Below are 19,891 nucleotides of genomic sequence, written 5' to 3'. Positions count from 1 at the left end.
GCACACACAACAAGGAGATGAAGCAGAATGCATCATCAGAAAAAGTTGTTCAGCATGGTTAGAAAAATAGTGACAGAGAATAGACCAAGGATGGACAATTCAACCCTTAACTCAACAATGAGTAGATGAGTGCTATGTGTGTGTATATGTGTAAATAAATGAACACTGAAATTCAAGTATTTCTCTTCTATATATATATATATATATATATATATATATATATATATATATATATATATATATATATATATATATATAATATATATATATATATATATATATATATATATATAAATAGAATTCACTGAAAGTCAAGTATTTCTTATATATACAGGTAAAAGCCAGTAAATTAGAATATTTTGAAAAACTTGATTTATTTCAGTAATTGCATTCAAAAGGTGTAACTTGTACATTATATTTATTCATTGCACACAGACTGATGCATTCAAATGTTTATTTCATTTAATTTTGATGATTTGAAGTGGCAACAAATGAAAATCCAAAATTCCGTGTGTCACAAAATTAGAATATTTCTTAAGGCTAATACAAAAAAGGGATTTTTAGAAATGTTGGCCAACTGAAAAGTATGAAAATGAAAAATATGAGCATGTACAATACTCAATACTTGGTTGGAGCTCCTTTTGCCTCAATTACTGCGTTAATGCGGCGTGGCATGGAGTCCATGAGTTTCTGGCACTGCTCAGGTGTTATGAGAGCCCAGGTTGCTCTGATAGTGGCCTTCAACTCTTCTGTGTTTTTGGGTCTGGCATTCTGCATCTTCCTTTTCACAATACCCCACAGATTTTCTATGGGGCTAAGGTCAGGGGAGTTGGCGGGCCAATTTAGAACAGAAATACCATGGTCCGTAAACCAGGCACGGGTAGATTTTGCCTGTGTGCAGGCGCCAAGTCCTGTTGGAACTTGAAATCTCCATCTCCATAGAGCAGGTCAGCAGCAGGAAGCATGAAGTGCTCTAAAACTTGCTGGTAGACGGCTGCGTTGACCCTGGATCTCAGGAAACAGAGTGGACCGACACCAACAGATGACATGGCACCCCAAACCATCACCCAACCATGCAAATTTTGCATTTCCTTTGGAAATCGAGGTCCCAGAGTCTGGAGGAAGACAGGAGAGGCACAGGATCCACGTTGCCTGAAGTCTAGTGTAAAGTTTCCACCATCAGTGATGGTTTGGGGTGCCATGTCATCTGCTGGTGTCGGTCCACTCTGTTTCCTGAGATCCATGGTCAACGCAGCCGTCTACCAGCAAGTTTTAGAGCACTTCATGCTTCCTGCTGCTGACCTGCTCTATGGAGATGGAGATTTCAAGTTCCAACAGGACTTGGCGCCTGCACACAGCGCAAAATCTACCCGTGCCTGGTTTACGGACCATGGTATTTCTGTTCTAAATTGGCCCGCCAACTCCCCTGACCTTAGCCCCATAGAAAATCTGTGGGGTATTGTGAAAAGGAAGATGCAGAATGCCAGACCCAAAAACACAGAAGAGTTGAAGGCCACTATCAGAGCAACCTGGGCTCTCATAACACCTGAGCAGTGCCAGAAACTCATCGACTCCATGCCACGCCGCATTAACGCAGTAATTGAGGCAAAAGGAGCTCCAACCAAGTATTGAGTATTGTACATGCTCATATTTTTCATTTTCATACTTTTCAGTTGGCCAACATTTCTAAAAATCCCTTTTTTGTATTAGCCTTAAGTAATATTCTAATTTTGTGACACACGGAATTTTGGATTTTCATTTGTTGCCACTTCAAATCATCAAAATTAAATGAAATAAACATTTGAATGCATCAGTCTGTGTGCAATGAATAAATATAATGTACAAGTTACACCTTTTGAATGCAATTACTGAAATAAATCAAGTTTTTCAAAATATTCTAATTTACTGGCTTTTACCTGTATATATATATATATATATATATATGTATATATAAATATGAAATACTTGACTTGGTGAATTCTAGCTGTAAATATACTCCTCCCCTCTTAACCACGCCCCCAACCACGCCCCCCCCCCCCCCCCCCCACCTCCCGAAATCGGAGGTCTCAAGGTTGGCAAGTATGGTTATGACAGAATATACATTCGATGACAGCTAACTTCAGTGGCTTAACTTTGCTAAATTGCTGTATTAGCTGACAACACACAAAGTTAAAGTGTGTGTGTGTGTGTTACATGTGGCATAGTTTACGTCATGACGTGCTAAAAGCCTGAAGAGGGCGGGATATATGCTACCAACACTTGTGAAGTCAGCGCTATCTTGGCAACCGCGTAAAGCAGTGGTTCTCAAACTTCTTTATACCAAGTAACACCTCAGAAAAACGTGGCTGTCCAAGTACCACCATAATGACTAACATTAAAATAAAGTAGCATAATAGGCCTAAGTATTCATTAAAAACAAGTATACAGTACAGGCCAAATGTTTGGACACACCTTCTCATTTAATGCGTTTTCTTTATTTTCATGACTATTTACATCAGCGGTGCTCATTACGTCGATCGCGATCTACCGGTCGATCTCGATCTACCGGTCGATCTCGGAGGGTGTGTCAGTCGATCACCAGCCAGGCATTAAAAAAATAGTCCTAAAAATGAGCGATCATAAATCTTCACTATGACGTCACTTTCGTCACTTGATTGACATTCACGGCACCCGAGGGTCTTCTGCGATGACGCTGGCTGCTGCCGGCTCATTAAAATTACCGACTGGAAGGCGAGAAACACTTAATTTCAACAGACTCTGGCGCCGTACCTGTCGTCAAAATTCCAAAGACCGACTGCACAGTTGCACAATAAAAGCTCTGCTTCATCCTGCCTGCGCTACCAAAATAAGAGTCTCAGAAAGCTGGCGTGCACAAGCTAGCAAGCTACGGAGTTTGCCGACAATGTATTTCTTGTAAAGTGTATACAAAGGAGTACGGAAGCTGGACAAATAAGATGCCAAAAACCAACCACTTTCTTGTGGTATTGGACAGAAAGAAGGACTTTTTTTCTCCTCCATTCGAAAATGCGGACGTTATCATCACCATTGTCTGATTCCAATCAATGCAAGTCATCAGAATCAGGTAATACACCAACTTATATTCTTGTCTTCATGAAAGAAAGGAATCTATATGTGTTAAACATGCTTGTATTATCTTTAACCACCTTTAACTTGTTAACAATATTAACTATATGTGTTAAACATGCTTGTATTATCTTTAACCACCTTTAAGTTGTTAACAATATTAACTATATGTGTTAAACATGCTTGTTTTATATTTAACCACCTTTAAGTTGTTAACAATATTAACTATTTGTGTTAAACATGCTTGTATTATTTTTAACCACCTTTAACTTGTTAACAATATTAACTATATGTGTTAAACATGCTTGCATTATCTTTAAACACCTTTAACTTGTTAACAATATTAACTATATGTATTAAACATACATGTATTATCATTAAACACCTTTAATGTATTAACAATATTAACTATATGTGTTAAACATGCTTGCATTATGATTAAACACCTTTAACTTGTTAACAAAAACATATATTTCATAAATAAGTAAATATAAATTATATATATGAATGAGGTAGATCCCCACGACTTGATCAATTGAAAAGTAGCTCGCCTGAAGAAAAAGTGTGAGCACCCCTGATTTACATTGTAGATCAGGGGTCCCCAAACTTTTTGACTCAGGGGCCGCATTCGGTTAAAAAAAAGCGATGAGCTTCAAGAGGTAGTCACCCGAAATGGTTTTCACTTCACAGGTTTGCTTGAAGCTACAAAACATCCATCCATCCATCCATTTTCTACCGTTTGTCTCTTTTGGGGTCGAAGGGGGGTCTATCTCAGCTGCATTCGGGCGGAAGGCGGGGTACACCCTGGACAAGTCGCCACCTCATCGCAGGGCCAACACAGATAGACAGACAACATTCACACTCACATTCACACACTAGGGCCAATTTAGTGTTGCCAATCAACCTATCCCCAGGTGCATGTCTTTGGCGGTGGAGCTAGGAAGCCGGAGTAAACATGTTTTCAGTTATTTCACCTTTTTTTGTCAAGTACATAACTCCACATGTGTTCATTCATAGTATTACTGCCTTCTGTGACAATCTACAATGTAAACAGTCATGAAAATAAAGAAAATGAACACGTGAATGAGAAGATTTGGCCCGTACTGTATATTTAACATTTTTCACACACTTTGAACAGTAACACTGTGTCTGAATATGGGAAAACAAAACACTGTACTTTAATCAAGTGATTATTTGGCATACCACAAGATGATTTTGGCATAAAGGACGCAAACAGCCCGTTTAAAAACGACAATCTTGACTGCTGGCTATCCCTCGCTACATTTCATTTAATCAGCACTCCAGTGTAATATTGTATATGTTTTATTCATAATTGTTGTAATAAATGATACATATAGGCATGAGGCGTATATGAAAATAAGTATCTTATAGTCATGCAATGTCATTGATTGCTTAGGTGTTCATCGCTCCTCATCAGACTGCCGCAGTCCAGCCTCTTAAAGTGCTTTCATGCAGTGAAGTTCAGGCAAGCTCTTGGGCCAGGAAGCCGTCCGCATCACCCCCGCGTCCGCGTGGACTCCTTGTGTGCTCAGCAGCGAGGGTTGCCCATCCGGCAGTAACAGACGGTTCTGAAGATGCGACAGTGGCAGAAGGCGCACAAGTCGCAGCAAACGTTCCCCGCAGATTTACAGCTCCCCCACAGGGGAACACAGTCCGCAGGGGGTGGGGGGCGCCTCTTATTGCCGATCTTGTTCTACGTGAAGGAAGAATATGACACACGATGATATGGAAGATAAGAAACCAACAGGCGTGTTACATTTACTGTAAGTGGTCTGCATAGCATGGCTTAGGGAAGTGTTTCTCAACCATAGGGCCGTGAAAAACATCTGTTTCTCAGCTGTGGTCCGTAAACAGAAGAAGTCAGAATTGATTGATTGATTGATTGAGACTTTTATTAGTAGATTGCACAGTACAGTGCATATTCTGTACAATTGACCACTAAATGGTAACACCCGGATACATTTTTCAACTTGTTTAAGTCGGGGTCCACGTTAAACTGCTTCTTCCCTCAGGCCGTAAGACTCTTAAACGCATCACAATTAAATTATCCCCTCAACTCCCCCCAAAATGGATTAACTCGCTGGAATAAAAAAGACAATATAACATACATCCATAAACGTGGACGCATGTCAAAAAGTGCAATATATTTATCCGTACAGTAATTTATTTATTTATTTATATGTATTATATATATCTATTTATTTTATATATATATATATATATATTATATATATTATTTATATATATTTATTTATTTATACATGCACCTTATTGCTTTTTTTTATCCTGCACTACCATGAGCTTATGTAACGAAATTTCTTTCTTATCTGTGCTGTAAAGTTCAAATTTGAATGACAATAAAAAGGAAGTTTAAGTGTAAGTCTGATCAATTCATGGTAAGCTTAAGTCATAGAGAAGTTTCTTAATGACTTATGACTAAAATGGTGAATCTGTATTTCTATTTGCACTTTGAGTTTAGCGACCGTTTTGTTAAGAAACATACTTCTTATTATTTATTATTAATGAAGTTCAAATTTATTTTACAAAATGTATTTTTATCAATTTTTATGAGTTCCTTCTTTCTCAGTATATTTGATGAGTATTTATTTTGACCTAAACCTTGATAATAATATTTTGTGATTAACACATGCTTTCATATCCTTTGACAAGGTTTAAAAGTACCAATGATAGTCACACACACACACACACACACACACACACACTAGGTGTGGTGAAATTACTTTCTGCATTCGACCCATCCCCTTGTTCCACCCCCCTGGGAGGTGAGGGGAGCAGTGAGCAGCAGCGATGGCGGCGTTCGGGAATCATTTTGTTGATTTAACCCCCAATTCCAACCCTTGATGCTGAGTGCCAAGCAGGGAGGTAATGGGTCCCATTTTTTTATAGTCTTTGGTATGACTTAGCCCAGTGGTTCTTAACCTGGGTTCGATCGAACCCTAGGGGTTCGGTGAGTCGGGCTCAGGGGTTCGGCGGAGGTCAAAACATACCCGACTCATCGTGTAAACAAAAACTTCTCCCTATCGGCGTATTACGGATACGGCAACAGCAGAAGTCAGACTGATTTGCAGGTGTGTAATTTGTTGTGAGTTTATGCACTGTGTTAGTTTTGTTGTTTGAACAAGGTGATGTTCATGCACGGTTCATTTTGTGAACCAGTAAAAAAAACATGGTAACACTTTAGTATGTGGAACATATTCACCATTAATTAGTTGCTTAGTAACATGCAAATTAGTAAAATATTGGCTCTTAACTAACCCTAACACTCTAACCCTGGCCCTAACCCTCTAACCCTAACCCTAACCCGAACCCTAACCCTAACCAAATAACTCTAAATTAAGTCTTTGTTACTTAGAATATGTTCCCCATATTAAAGTGTTACCAAAAACATATACCGTATTTTTCGGACTATAAGTCTCAGTTTTTTTCATAGTTTGGCCGGGCTTTAGTGCGACTTATATATGTTTTTTTCCTTTTTTATTATGCATTTTGGGCAGGTGCGACTTATACTCCGGTGCGACTTATACTCCGAAAAATAACTTTGTCTTAAATTTTTTTAAAAAGGAGGGTTCGGTGAGTGCGCATATGAAACTGGTGGGGTTCGGTACCTCCAACAAGGTTAAGAACCACTGACTTAGCCTGTTAAACTGTAAGTAGGTTATGTTGTTAGTAGGAGATATAAATCAAGAGTAAGATTACTAATTCAGCATTAAAGGGGAACATTATCACCAGACCTATGTAAGCGTCAATATATACCTTGATGTTGCAGAAAAAAGACCATATATTTTTTTAATCGATTTCCGAACTCTAAATGGGTGAATTTTGGCGAATTAAACGCCTTTCTAATATTCGCTCTCGGAGCGATGACGTCACAACGTGGCGTCACATCGGGAAGCAATCCAGCATTTTCTCAAACACCGAGTCAAATCAGCTCTGTTATTTTCCGTTTTTTCGACTGTTTTCCGTACCTTGGAGACATCATGCCTCGTCGGTGTGTTGTCGGAGGGTGTAACAACATGAACAGGGACGGATTCAAGTTGCACCAGTGGCCCAAAGATGCGAAAGTGGCAAGAAATTGGACGTTTGTTCCGCACACTTTACCGACGAAAGCTATGCTACGGCAGAGATGGCAAGAATGTGTGGATATCCTGCGACAAGCAAAGCAGATGCATTTCCAACGATAAAGTCAAAGAAATCTGCCGCCAGACCCCCATTGAATCTGCCGGAGAGTGTGAGCAATTCAGGGACAAAGGACCTCGCTAGCACGGCAAGCAATGGCGGCAGTTTGTTCCCGCAGACGAGCGAGCTAAACCCCCTATCGACCCTAGCTTCCCTGGCCTACTGACATCAACTCCAAAACTGGACAGATCAGCTTTCAGGAAAAGAGCGCGGATGAGGGTATGTCTACAGAATATATTAATTGATGAAAATTGGGCTGTCTGCACTCTCAAAGTGCATGTTGTTGCCAAATGTATTCCATATGCTGTAAACCTAGTTCATAGTTGTTAGTTTCCTTTAATGCCAAACAAACACATACCAATCGTTGGTTAGAAGGCGATCGCCAAATTCGTCCTCGCTTTCTCCCGTGTCGCTGGCTGTCGTGTCGTTTTCGTCGGTTGCGCTTGCATCTGGTTCAAACCGATATGGCTCAATAGTTTCAGTTTCTTCTTCAATTTCGTTTTCGCTACCTGCCTCCACACTACAACCATCCGTTTCAATACATTTGTAATCTGTTGAATCGCTTAAGCCGCTGAAATCCGAGTCTGAATCCGAGCTAATGTCGCTATAGCTTGCTGTTCTTTCCGCCATGTTTGTTTGTGTTGGCTTCACTATGTGACGTCACAAGAAAATGGACGGGTGGTTAAAATCAGGCACTTTGAAGCTTTTTTTAGGGATATTGCGTGATGGGTAAAATTTTGAAAAAAACTTCAAAAAATATAATAAGCCACTGGGAACTGATTTTTAATGCTTTTAACAATTCTGAAATTGTGATAATGTTCCCCTTTAAAGGGGCTGTTTGCTAAATTTACACAGATGTCTAGAGGGCGCCAACTTTCCAAAGTATTTTACACAGTATATCCCGCCCTCTCACAGCTTCTCGTACGCAATGACGTCATTATGTACGTATGTAACACGTGCACACACTTCGGCTTTAGGTGTTAGCTGTTATTGAATTTGTATTCTGTCATAACAACAACATGACTGCAAATTGTTTGTTGGTTCTCTTGGACTGCTTTTGTGTACGTGCACGCGTTCCCTGAGCGTTTGTGTTGACGAGACGGGGTGAGTGACCGTCGTAAAAGCAATCATTTTATTCGGGCCGGCTAAAATTTTTCTCACGTAAACTTTGTCCTTGTGAAAAATATAGACAATTGTCAAACAAATGTATTCTGTTAAACCACAAATGGTAACATACGCTAGCCGGCGGTGTTCTCATTATATGTTTTGCTTTAAAACATGTTACTGTAAGGGAGTTGCAAACAGCACCTTTAATATATGAGTGGCCCCTCTGTAGTGGAATAGTTGGGCCCCAAGGTCTAAAAGGTTAAGAATCCCTGGTTTAAGGGCTTAGGGAGTTAAGTCACGGGTGTAGATTGTGACTTTTAGATCATTTTGATACTTTATATGAATTGATATTGTGAGCTATATTGGTTAGCAATAAATACCATCAAGGAGCGGTCACATTAATAAAACACCAGGAAAAGTCTTTAATACACACACAAACGGGACGGTATAGCTCGGTTGGTAGAGCGGCCATGCCAGCAACTTGAGGGTTGCAAGTTCGATCCCCGCTTCCGCCATCCTAGTCACTGCCGTTGTGTCCTTGGGCAAGACACTTTACCCACCTGCTCCCAGTGCCACCCACACTGGTTTAAATGTAACTTAGATATTGGGTTTCACAATGTAAAGCGCTTTGAGTCACTTGAGAAAAAGCGCTATATAAAATGTAAATCACTTCACTTCACAAATGTAATCGCAGAAGAGCTAGCGTGCTGTGGGTTGGGACTCTTGGATTATTTCAAATCTTTCCATCGATCTATACAATAAATTGTGTTAATTATCATTAATAACCTGCGAGGAGCGTTCATATTTATCAAATGACAGATCTTTATTACGCACGCGAATGTAGTGTGGACCTTTGGATCGTTTTAAGTCTTTCCATCTATTTATAACATACACCTTAACGGTTATCAACAATAATTTACAAGAAGCGAGCATATTAATTAAATAACATAACTTTATTACACACACAAATGTAGTAGCAGGCGAGCAGCGCACTGTGAGTTTTGACTTTTGGATCATTTTGAGTCTTTTTATGCGTTCATATTATGAATTGTTTAGTTATCACACACATCCTGCAAGGAGCAATCACATTAAATTACACGCCTTTCTAACACACACTGATGTAGTCCCATGGGAGTAAATGTGCTATTAGTTTGGACTTTGAGAGCATTTTGAGTCTTTGTATGTATCTAAATTATGAATGGTGTTGTTTATCATTGTTAACCTACACGGAGAAGTCACATTAATTAAAGAACACACAAAACTCAAAACCAGTGAAGTTGGCACGTTGTGTAAATCGTAAAATAAAAACAGAATACAATGATTTGCAAATCCTTTTCAAATTGTATTAAATTAAATAGACTGCAAAGACAAGATATTTAATGTTCGAACTGAGGAACTACTTTTTTTTTGCAAATAATCATTAACTTATAATTTGATGGCAGCAACACATTGCAAAAAAGTTGGCACAGGGGTATTTTTACCACTGTGTTACATGGCCTTTCCTTTTAACAACACTCAGTAAACGTTTGGGAACTGAGGAGACCAATTTTTGAAGCTTTTCAGGTGGAATTATTTCCCATTCTTGCTTGATGTACAACTTAAGTTGTTCAACAGTCTAGGGTCTCCCTTGTCGTATTTTACACTTAGTAATGCGCCACACATTTTCAATGTGACTACAGGCAGGCCAGTCCAGTTCCCGCACTCTTTTACTACGAATCCACGCTGTTGTAACACATGGCTTGGCATTGTCTTGCTGAAATAAGCAGGGGCGTCCATGGTAACATTGCTTGGATGGCAACATATGTTGCTCCAAAATCTGTATGTACCTTTCAGCATTAATGGTGTCTTCACAGATGTGTAAGTTACCCATGCCTTGGGCACTAATACACCCCCATACCATCACAGATGCTGGCTTTTGAACTTTGCGCCTATAACAGTCCGAATGGTTCTTTTCCTCTTTGTTCCGGAGTACATGACGTCCACAGTTTCCAAAAACATTTTGAAATGTGGACTCGTCAGACCACCGAACACTTTTCCACTTTGCATCAGTCCATCTTAGATGAGCACAGGCCCAGCGAAGTCGGCGGCGTTTCTGGGTGTTGTTGATAAATGGCTCTCGCTTTGCATAGCAGAGTTTTAACTTGCACTTAGAGATGTAGCGACCAACTGTAGTTACTGACAGTGGTTTTCTGAAGTCTTCTGAGCCCATGTGGTGATATCCTTTACACACTGATGTCGGTTTTTGATGCAGTACCGCCTGAGGGATCGAAGGTCACGGGCATTTTAGATGCCCGTGACCTAGACCTTCTACTAGATGGTTCGATTAGTCTTTCGCCCCTATACCCAGGTCGTACGACCTGGGTATAGGGGCGTATATAGGCGTATAGGTCGTATAGGTCTCCAAGGTGAACAGCCTCTGGCTGTTCACCTTGGAGACCTGCTGCATACTTGACGTCGTTAAATTTACCAACGCCGGTTTTTTTTGCAACCACCTTTGCCCTGATGACGACACCTGACTGGCAAAAGGCGGTCTGTGCATGCCTGAAGAGGTCCAGAAGACCGAAACGCGTCGCATGAAACATACTTGATTAGGTCTCCAATCAAGTATGGAGACCTATACTTGATTGGAGACCACTGCATGATTCAGAGAAATCATGCAGTGATTTCTCTGAATTTTTTGATGATATTACGGACCGTAGATGGTGAAATCCCTAAATTCCTTGCAATAGCTCGTTGAGAAATGTTGTTCTTAAACTGTTCGACAATTCTGCTCCGGCATTTGTTCACAAAGTGGTGACCCTCGCCCCATCCTTGTTTGTGAATGACTGAGCATTTCATGGAAGCTGCTTTTATACCCAATCATGGCACCCACCTGTTCCAAATTAGCCTGTTCACCTGTGGGATGTTCCAAATAAGTGTTTGATGAACATTCCTCAACTTTCTCAGTTTTTTTTGCCACTTGTGCCAGCTTTTTTGAAACACGTTGCAGGCATCAAATTCCAAATGAGCTAATATTTGCAAAAAATAACAAAGTTTACCAGTTTGAATGTTAAGTGTCTTGTCTTTGCAGTGTATTCAATTGAATATAGGTTGAAAAGGATTTGCAAATCATTGTATTCTGTTCTTATTTACGATTAACACAACATGCCAACTGCCCTGCGATGAGGTGGCGACTTGTCCAGGGTGTACACCGCCTTCCGCCCGATTGTAAGGTGAGCAAGTGTTGGTTGGTTGGTGTCAGTTTATTTCGAACATGCATACAATTACAATGTAATAAATCACATATTTCCAATTGCTTCATTACAGCATGTCCAAAAAGGAGTAGGAAGAAGCAGAGCTTATTTAATCCTACTCTTGTTTTTGTTATCTTAGCAGGTTTTAACCTATTTCTATGTTCCCTATTACATAACACAACAGTGAATAAGTACATAAACATACAATGAGTAAGTTAATAATTATTAAATACATAAATAAAAAATAATGACAATTCTCATAAATAAATAATGGTTCACTTATGAAATTAATAAGATTATGTATTTTTTTAAATAGGGTTCAAGATGTTGAAGATTATTTTTCTGTGTACTTTGTGAACACTTTGTGTTTGAACAGTTTCTTAAACTGGATCATATTAGTACTTTGTTTGATTTCTTTATTTAATCCATTCCATAATTTAATTACACATACTGATATGCTAAAGTGTGTTATTGAGTTTTGACTTTTGGATCATTTTGAGTATTTCTATGTAATCATATTATGAATTATTTCAGGTTATTATAAATAACCTGCAAGGAGCAATCACATTATTAAATGGCACATCCTAATCCTTTATTTCACACAGCAATATAGTCACAGATGGGGCAAGCGTGCTGTGAGTTTTGACTTTCGGATTTTTTAAGTCTGTGTGTTTTATGAATCCTGTTCTCAATCATTAAAAACCTGTCATTCTATGACTTGGCTGCATTTTGCCCGGAAACGTGCCCTGACCTGGAATACCTCCTCCAAGGAAGTGTATCGTGCCGGGCGCCCATCAGACGTGCCGTACTGTAGGTGTTAAGTGGGCCCAGACACGCCACAATTGTCCTAGCGTGAGTACACTCGGAGACTCAATAATCGATTAATCATGCCTCATTTCTGCACGTTCAGCTCTTTTAGGGGGAAAGAATGTGCCTCATGGAAGTGAAAACTGTTGAACCCGGGCCACGTTCCATAAAGCCATGGTGTAAACTTATACCGGACGTTAAAAAACTTGCACTTTTAAAAGCGTGTCACGTTGCGATTCGGCGCCGGCTGATTTGCAAGGTGATATCTGCGCACAGACCGCTTGTCCACAATAAAGGCTGTAGCATCTGCGTCCTCCAGCCAACTCTTTCACGCTGCGTGTTAAAGGCGGGAATAAAGAACCCTTTTTTTCTGTGTCGCTTCCTGTGTTAAAAACACAAAAAGGGGTGACGGAGGCGAGTCAGGGGTTAGACTGCTCGGTCTTAACAGACAGCGGTTGTGGTGAAGCGTATCCTGCTGAGTTACTCATTGCTGTGCACGCACATGTCCCGTTTCACTGGTTCTGTGTGAAAGGCACAGGTGTTACACAAGGATAAACATGCAGATTTGGTTCTACATTTTTACTGATTTAGATTAAAACGTTTTGGATTGGTTTGGTTTATTTAACATGTTATAAAAAAAAGTATTCTACATCGCATTGTACATAATTCAATGAATTTATTTATTCCTACCTGTGCCAACACGTGCCTGATTACTTTTTTTGGGTTGCAAAGAAAGGATTTGTAAAAAAAGAATAAAGTTGCAGCAGTGGCATATGGTAAGGGGAGGCAGTCATTAAAAAAAACAAAGATAACATAGTGTTGGCACTAGGAATTTTCAAAATGGGGTCCCAGGGACCCCATCAAGTCATAAAAATGGGGTCCCACAGAAAATTTTTGGGGTGCCACTTTTTTGTAACTGTTTTGAAAACAAATGATAAATGTATGCATTATCCTGTTGTATCTCACATTCTATATTGTGTTTCGGAAAAAGGTTGTCATAAACTTTACTTAATTCATTAAAAAAATTATACAAAAGAAAACACATTTTTATGCATATGTAAATTTATTCACTTATAAACATTAATTCACTTTCTTCTTTCCTTCATGAATCTAAACCATACTGCTGCCGGTATTTTTTTTCTATATTTTTATTTAATACGTTGTAGATGTATTTATTTCAGTATAAATTAGAGATGTCCGATATTATCAGCCAATAAATGCGTTAAAATGTAATATCGGAAATTATAGGTATCAGTTTTTTTATTATCATTATCGGGTTTAATTTTATTTTTTTTATTTTTATTTTTTTTAAATTATTAAATCAACATAAAAAACACAAGATACACTTACAATTAGTGCACCAACCCAAAAAACCTCTCTCCCCCATTTACACTCATTCACACAAAAGGGTTGTTTCTTTCTGTTATTAATATTCTGGTTCCTACATTATATATCAATATATATCAATACAGTCTGCAAGGGATACAGTCCGTAAGCACACATGATTGTGCGTGCTGCTGGTCCACTAATAGTACTAACCTTTAACAGTTAATTTTACTCATTTTCATTAATTACTAGTTTCTATGTAACTGTTTTTTTATTGTTTTACTTTCTTTTTTATTCAAGAACATGTTTTTAATTTATTTATCTTATTTTATTTTATAAATTTTTTAAAAAAGGACCTTATCTTTACCATAACTGGTTGTCCAAATTAGGCATAATCAGAATCGTTTTATTGCCATTGTTTGAGAACAGGTTCACAAACTAAATAAATAATTATAAATAATAATAAATAATAATAAATAATAATAAACAATAATAATAAATAAATAATAATGTGTTAATTCCACGACTGTATATATCGGTTGATATCGGTATCGGTTGATATCGGTATCGGTAATTAAAGAGTTGGACAATATCGGAATATCGGATATCGGCAAAAAGCCATTATCGGACATCCCTAGTATAAATGTAAAAAATGTTTTGCTTCGGTCATGAAATTATGATAATCGTGTGCCGGGGCATACATGCATATGACAAATTTAATTGATTATTCTCACCTGTAGGTAGATCATCAGTCGTTTAAAAACCGCCACATCTACACTTTCATGGCAAATAATGCCAACAAACTTAGAATTTTGCAAGTGAGTTTCAATGTCATTTAATACAGTGGCACTTAATGCCTCTAGCATTTCATGTCTGGCTTGGTGATGGCCATAAGCTGTGTGTTCCCCTTTAAGAATGGCGGTATGTGGGGTGAGTGATATGAGTAAGTGAGTGAGCAAGTTAGGAGAGGGAGCGCGAGCATGTTCAGGAGTGTTAATAGCATGGTGGATGTAGCTGCTGACAGAAGCACATTGTATATATGTTATATAATTTCATAGTTGGTTAGAGTAAATAAATACAATGTATAAATATAAGTTCATATTTACATTTAATGTGATTAAAAATGTATTTTCTTTGGTAATTTCATGCAAGTATAAGTTAACTTTATTTTTGTTACAAAACTCATGTAAATTGGAGAGGAACATATTTTTTGTTCCGGTTTGGTCACATTGTTGGGGGGACAATTAATATGTGACGGAAAAAAGGGAAGCAGCATGAGACAGCAAATGGAAGAGATTAATGGAGTCTCGGCTTGGAAAGAAACTTTATTCCCTCTGAGTTTGTGAGGCCAATACATGGTGTTTACGTGACGTCACACATCCGGGTTATCCCGGGTCATCCGCCATCTTGGGAGGCAAACAAAACACACCTGGCCTAGTTGACACGCTTCACGATTATTGACAATAGCTTCGAGCAAACACTGGTGAAAGGCGCATAATGGTTATTTCCTGTTGGGTGAATGGATGTACAAATCGACGGGATGGATCAGTGCAGCGAGGATTTTTCAGTATTCCTAAAATTAGACACAACGAAGGAGAACAGACAAGGAAAATCAGCGAGGAGAGACGACGCTTGTGGTTGGCAAGCATCAACAGGAAAGAGGAGCCATCTCAACATTCCAAAATATGTTCTGATCACTTTGTAACAGGTAGGATTACGTCTCAATCTGTTTATTAAACATTTTAGAACGATGTATTGTTTATTTTTTTGTCAATTTGCTATTCTCGAAGCCCTTTATGGGATGGACCACGAAAGCGAAAGCCCCCCCCCCCTCAGGATATATAGCGCCCATCTCAGCCCATCTTCAGTTGGGCATTATCAAAACTAACAAATTGAATAAATTAACAAATTTATCACATATATAAATAAATATAAGTGGATGGGAGAGGACAGGCTTGGGCAGACTCCCCTTATCCTAAGGAGTCCGACGTGTCCTCGCTAAACACATGGTTTTAATGTACGTTATATATACATACCCTGCCCACTACAAGCACTTTCTCGTTTGCAGTCATGCTTTTAACGTCGCTGACCCATCCGTTAATAAACTGGTTGTACGCCTCCAGAGACTTGAATGCCCTCAATTCCTCCATTGTATAGGCACTGGTGTAATTGACGAGGTAGTTCAAAATGTCTATGTACGTTATGGCCGGGAGGCATTTGTGGTCATACGTGAAACTTTGTTTCGGCACTTCGTACGGGTCAACGCCTATGCATTGTGTCTTCTGGTTGTATCTTTCCAACGTCTGGTTGTCCAAGCCTTCTTTATACTTATTTTTTGCTGGTTTCTCGGCCATTATGCATACGTTTGTGAACGGGTTCGTATATATGAATTTGCTGATGTTGTACCGGTGCGCTTGCCTTTCAAAATGGCGGATCGCGCGGAGCATCATGGGAAATCAGTCGGGCGTGAAAACTATGTATAAGGTATGATTCTTTTTGACATGTATGTGAAATCAATGTGTTTTATGTTATTGGATGTCAGACTAATTGTAAGTTCTGTTTTTTCTTATTTATTAGTTCTGACGGCATTATTTTTGGCATTATTTTGGCATTGTGTTGGCATCGTTGTGACGAGGAGAAGGCGTGGCTGAAAATAAATGTCTGTTTGAGAAAAACGAACAACTTGAGCCTTGATTAAGACCTCGGAGGGAGTAACAGTCAGAACTCAGCCTACATCGCGCTGAAGAGAAAGAGAGACGAGAGGGAGCCTGTCGCAGCAGCGGAGCCGTTAACGAGCAGCTGTTTGATGAGTGACATCGCTCTCAATCTTCAAAGGAAAGAAGCCGCATGCACGGACATTCCAGAAGCAATCAGGGTCCAACGGTGCAGCGTGGTTAACTCAACACCAAGTAACACGTTTAAAACAAGTTAAATGTGAATGTTGGTTTAACCTGCTAAATTGAAAAGGGACTTTCTAAATGCTAAAAGGGATATCCTGCTGTGGTGCGAAGTAATTATTTACCGTATTTTCCGCACCATTAGCCGCACCTAAAAACCACAAATTTACTCAAAAGCTGACAGTGCGGCTTTTAACCCGGTGCGCTTTATATATGGATAAATATTAAGATTCATTTTCATAAAGTTTCGATCTCGCAAACTACGGTAAACAGCCGCCATCTTTTTTCCCGGTAGAACAGGAAGCGCTTCTTCTTCTACGCAAGCAACCGCCAAGGTAAGCACCCGCCCCCATAGAACAGGAAGCGCTTCTTCTTCTACTGTAAGCAACCACCCGCCCCCGGAAGAAGAAGAAGCGCGCGGATTTTCGTTTCATTTCCTTTGTGTGTTTACATCTGTAAAGACCACAAAATGGCTCCTACTAAGCGACACGCGTATAACGCAGAATTTAAACTTTAGGCAATAAGTCATGCCGAAGAACACGGAAATAGAGCAGCAGCAAGAGAATATAACATAAATGAATCAATGGTGCGTAGGTGGAGGAAGCAAGAAGATGAACTGCGCCAGGTAAAGAAGACAAAACAGAGTTTCCGAGGGAACAAAGCAAGATGGCTACTGTTGGAGGACAAACTCGAACAGTGGGTTGTTGAGCAGAGAGCAGCAAGCAGAAGTGTCAGCACCATCACTATTCGAATGAAGGCAACAACGCTAGCAAGCGAACTTCACCTGGATGATTTTAAAGGTGGTGCTTCTTGGTGTTTCCGGTTCATGAAAAGACGCAATCGCTTCATCCGCACACGGACCACTATTTCACAGCAACTGCTGGACAACAGTGACACTGACTCCGATGACTTCGACGAGACGGAACCGGCCATTTTGGATCCCACATTTGCCCAACTTTTCAATTCGGACACCGAAGACGAAGGATTTACGAATGAAGAATAACTTCAGAAGGTGAGCGCTATGTTTATTTTGTGTGTTGTGACATTAACGTTCGAGCAACATTATGTTGCTATTGCTCTGCACTATTTTGAATTTTACTATGTTTGTGATTGCACATTTGCGTACATTTTGGGACAGAGTTGTTAGAACGCTGGTTTTTAATATATTATTAAAGTTTGACTGACCTATCTGACTGTTTTTTTGACATTCCCTTTAGCGCAGCGTAGGCGCGGCTTATAGTCCGGGGCGGCTTATAGGTGGACAAAGTTTTGAAATATGCCATTCATTGAAGGTGCGGCTAATAACCCGGGGCGGCTTATAGTGCGGAAAATACGGTAAGTTAAGAAAGTGCTTGTATGATACAAGGTGATTATCATTGCAAAGCTTATCTTAAATTAATTGCTTGTTTTGGTTTTGGCAATTTAAAAGAGCACATCAAGGTATTTAAAGGCACATTTATAATACATTTTTTTGATATTGAAATGTATGTGTGTTTGATAACAAGTGGAAGAAGATAAACTTTAACTAAAAATACTGTCATAATACACAAACTTTATTTTTTAAAGAAAAAGCAAACCTAAACATATCTAAGTTGACAGTTAGCCTACATTTACATTTTTATTCAACTACAGTTAATACATTTTCATCCAAACTTTCAAGTTGGCTAATATTCAAACCTAATTAAGCTAAAACACAAAATCAATAGGCTAGCAACATGTCTGACCAAGAACACATTGACACTCGACACGCTGTGGTGTTGCTGCAAGAAGATCCTGGAGAAGTTGCGATCTCAAATCCCCATGAGCCGAGCACAAGTCAAGCAGTGAAAGAAGAGGGCATAAGGAAAAGTACAAGACCCAGAAAGCTCACTGAGAAAGGCCAAGCGTTTCATGAGGAAATGGTGAGCAAGCTTCAAGCTCGATTCAACGCCAGTTATGAAAAATGGAAATCTACTGCCAAACAAGCAAAAAGAGCACTTGACACATCTGATATAGCAAGCTTGCACGATCACATTGCTCTGATACAAGAAACTTCTGGTGAAGTCATGCAAGCATATGAAGAACTATACATAGTCATGAAACTCCTGATGGAAACACTCGCCGCAGAATTGACACATGTGATGCAGTTTCTCAGAAGGTTTTCCAACAAGCACAAGAGAATCTTGCAGCAGAAGAAGATGAGCGAGATCAAGACAAGAGGTCATTTAACTGGAGTGAAACTCGCTCAGCGTTTATTTTACATACCTGCCAACTACTCCGGTTTTCCCGTAATTAGTACGGTTTTCATCAACCTATTACGGGTTACGGTTGCAGTGATAAAAAATATGTTTTTTCATTAATTACATTTTTTTTAATTTTTTTTAAGTTTTATTCACGAAATCGCGTAACAACAATCACAATCGACACTGCTTCCCGTAACTTCCTATCGAGCCATTCAGAATGCCATGCGGGAGGCTATTTATAGCACCGCTGCCAAGCACGAGGCACCTGTTGCCCATTGTTTCCAAACGAGCGAACGATCATGGAATCAGCCGGAGAAAAATCGCAAACGAGTCTTAAACCGAAAAGAAAACTGCAGTCATTCCGTGAAGAATATTCAAAAGCCTATCCGGGAATAATTATCCGTTCCAAAAAGGGTGAAAACTACGCGAATTGCACCTTGTGCAGACAAGATTTTTTGATCGGACACGGAGGAATTAGCGATGTAAAAGACCACGTTGGGACAAAAAAACACAAGTCTAATGCCGTTGCTAAATTTGGATTTTAGCCACAAAAAGGTAATGACACCCAATGTTATCTATTGGAATTGTTTAGTACTGTTATACTGTTAAAAGTGTTTATACTATTTATGCTTTCAAGTCCAAGTTGAAGAAATCTTGTTAAATGTTGACAGCATAACTACCAAAATACAGAAGTATGTCCTTAATATTTTTGCAGTGCTATTTCTGTTCAAAAGTTAAAATGATTACATTAGAGATGTGATGTGCCACTTTTCAAGTGTCTGATGGCTTAAATTAATTTTCATTAATTTTTCATATTTTGAATTCTTTTGAAAGGCTTACAAAAAAACTACATTTGAATTGTAATTCCATGCTATTGACAGGACTATTAATTTTAATGAAGTTAGCTTACCATGTTTACAGTATGATAATTGTGATAGAAATGTGAATTTTAGGCACAGAATATTTTTTACAATTGAACAAGGCAGTAGATTATACA

At 39.1% G+C, this 19,891-nt stretch overlaps 1 protein-coding gene across 2 annotated transcripts in view; it reads right to left on the bottom strand.

The window, feature by feature from the left end:
* Positions 1-4,445: 4,445 nt before the first annotated feature.
* LOC133570911 (agouti-signaling protein-like) overlaps positions 4,446-19,891 on the bottom strand; it is a 54,673-nt gene continuing 39,227 nt past the window's right edge. The window contains exon 4 of one of the 2 annotated variants that reach the window (XM_061923740.2): positions 4,446-4,798. In XM_061923740.2, the coding sequence (XP_061779724.1) occupies positions 4,567-4,798 (232 nt within the window). In that variant the 3' untranslated portion in view covers positions 4,446-4,566. The remainder of the gene's footprint in view (positions 4,799-19,891) is intronic. The other variant, XM_061923739.2, reaches the window with a different exon arrangement.

This window comes from Nerophis lumbriciformis, linkage group LG28, assembly GCF_033978685.3.
Source record: "Nerophis lumbriciformis linkage group LG28, RoL_Nlum_v2.1, whole genome shotgun sequence".
Classification (NCBI taxonomy): domain Eukaryota; kingdom Metazoa; phylum Chordata; class Actinopteri; order Syngnathiformes; family Syngnathidae; genus Nerophis; species Nerophis lumbriciformis.
The sequence above is the reverse complement of the archived record's forward strand: the minus strand, read 5'-3'. Positions and strand labels throughout refer to the sequence as shown.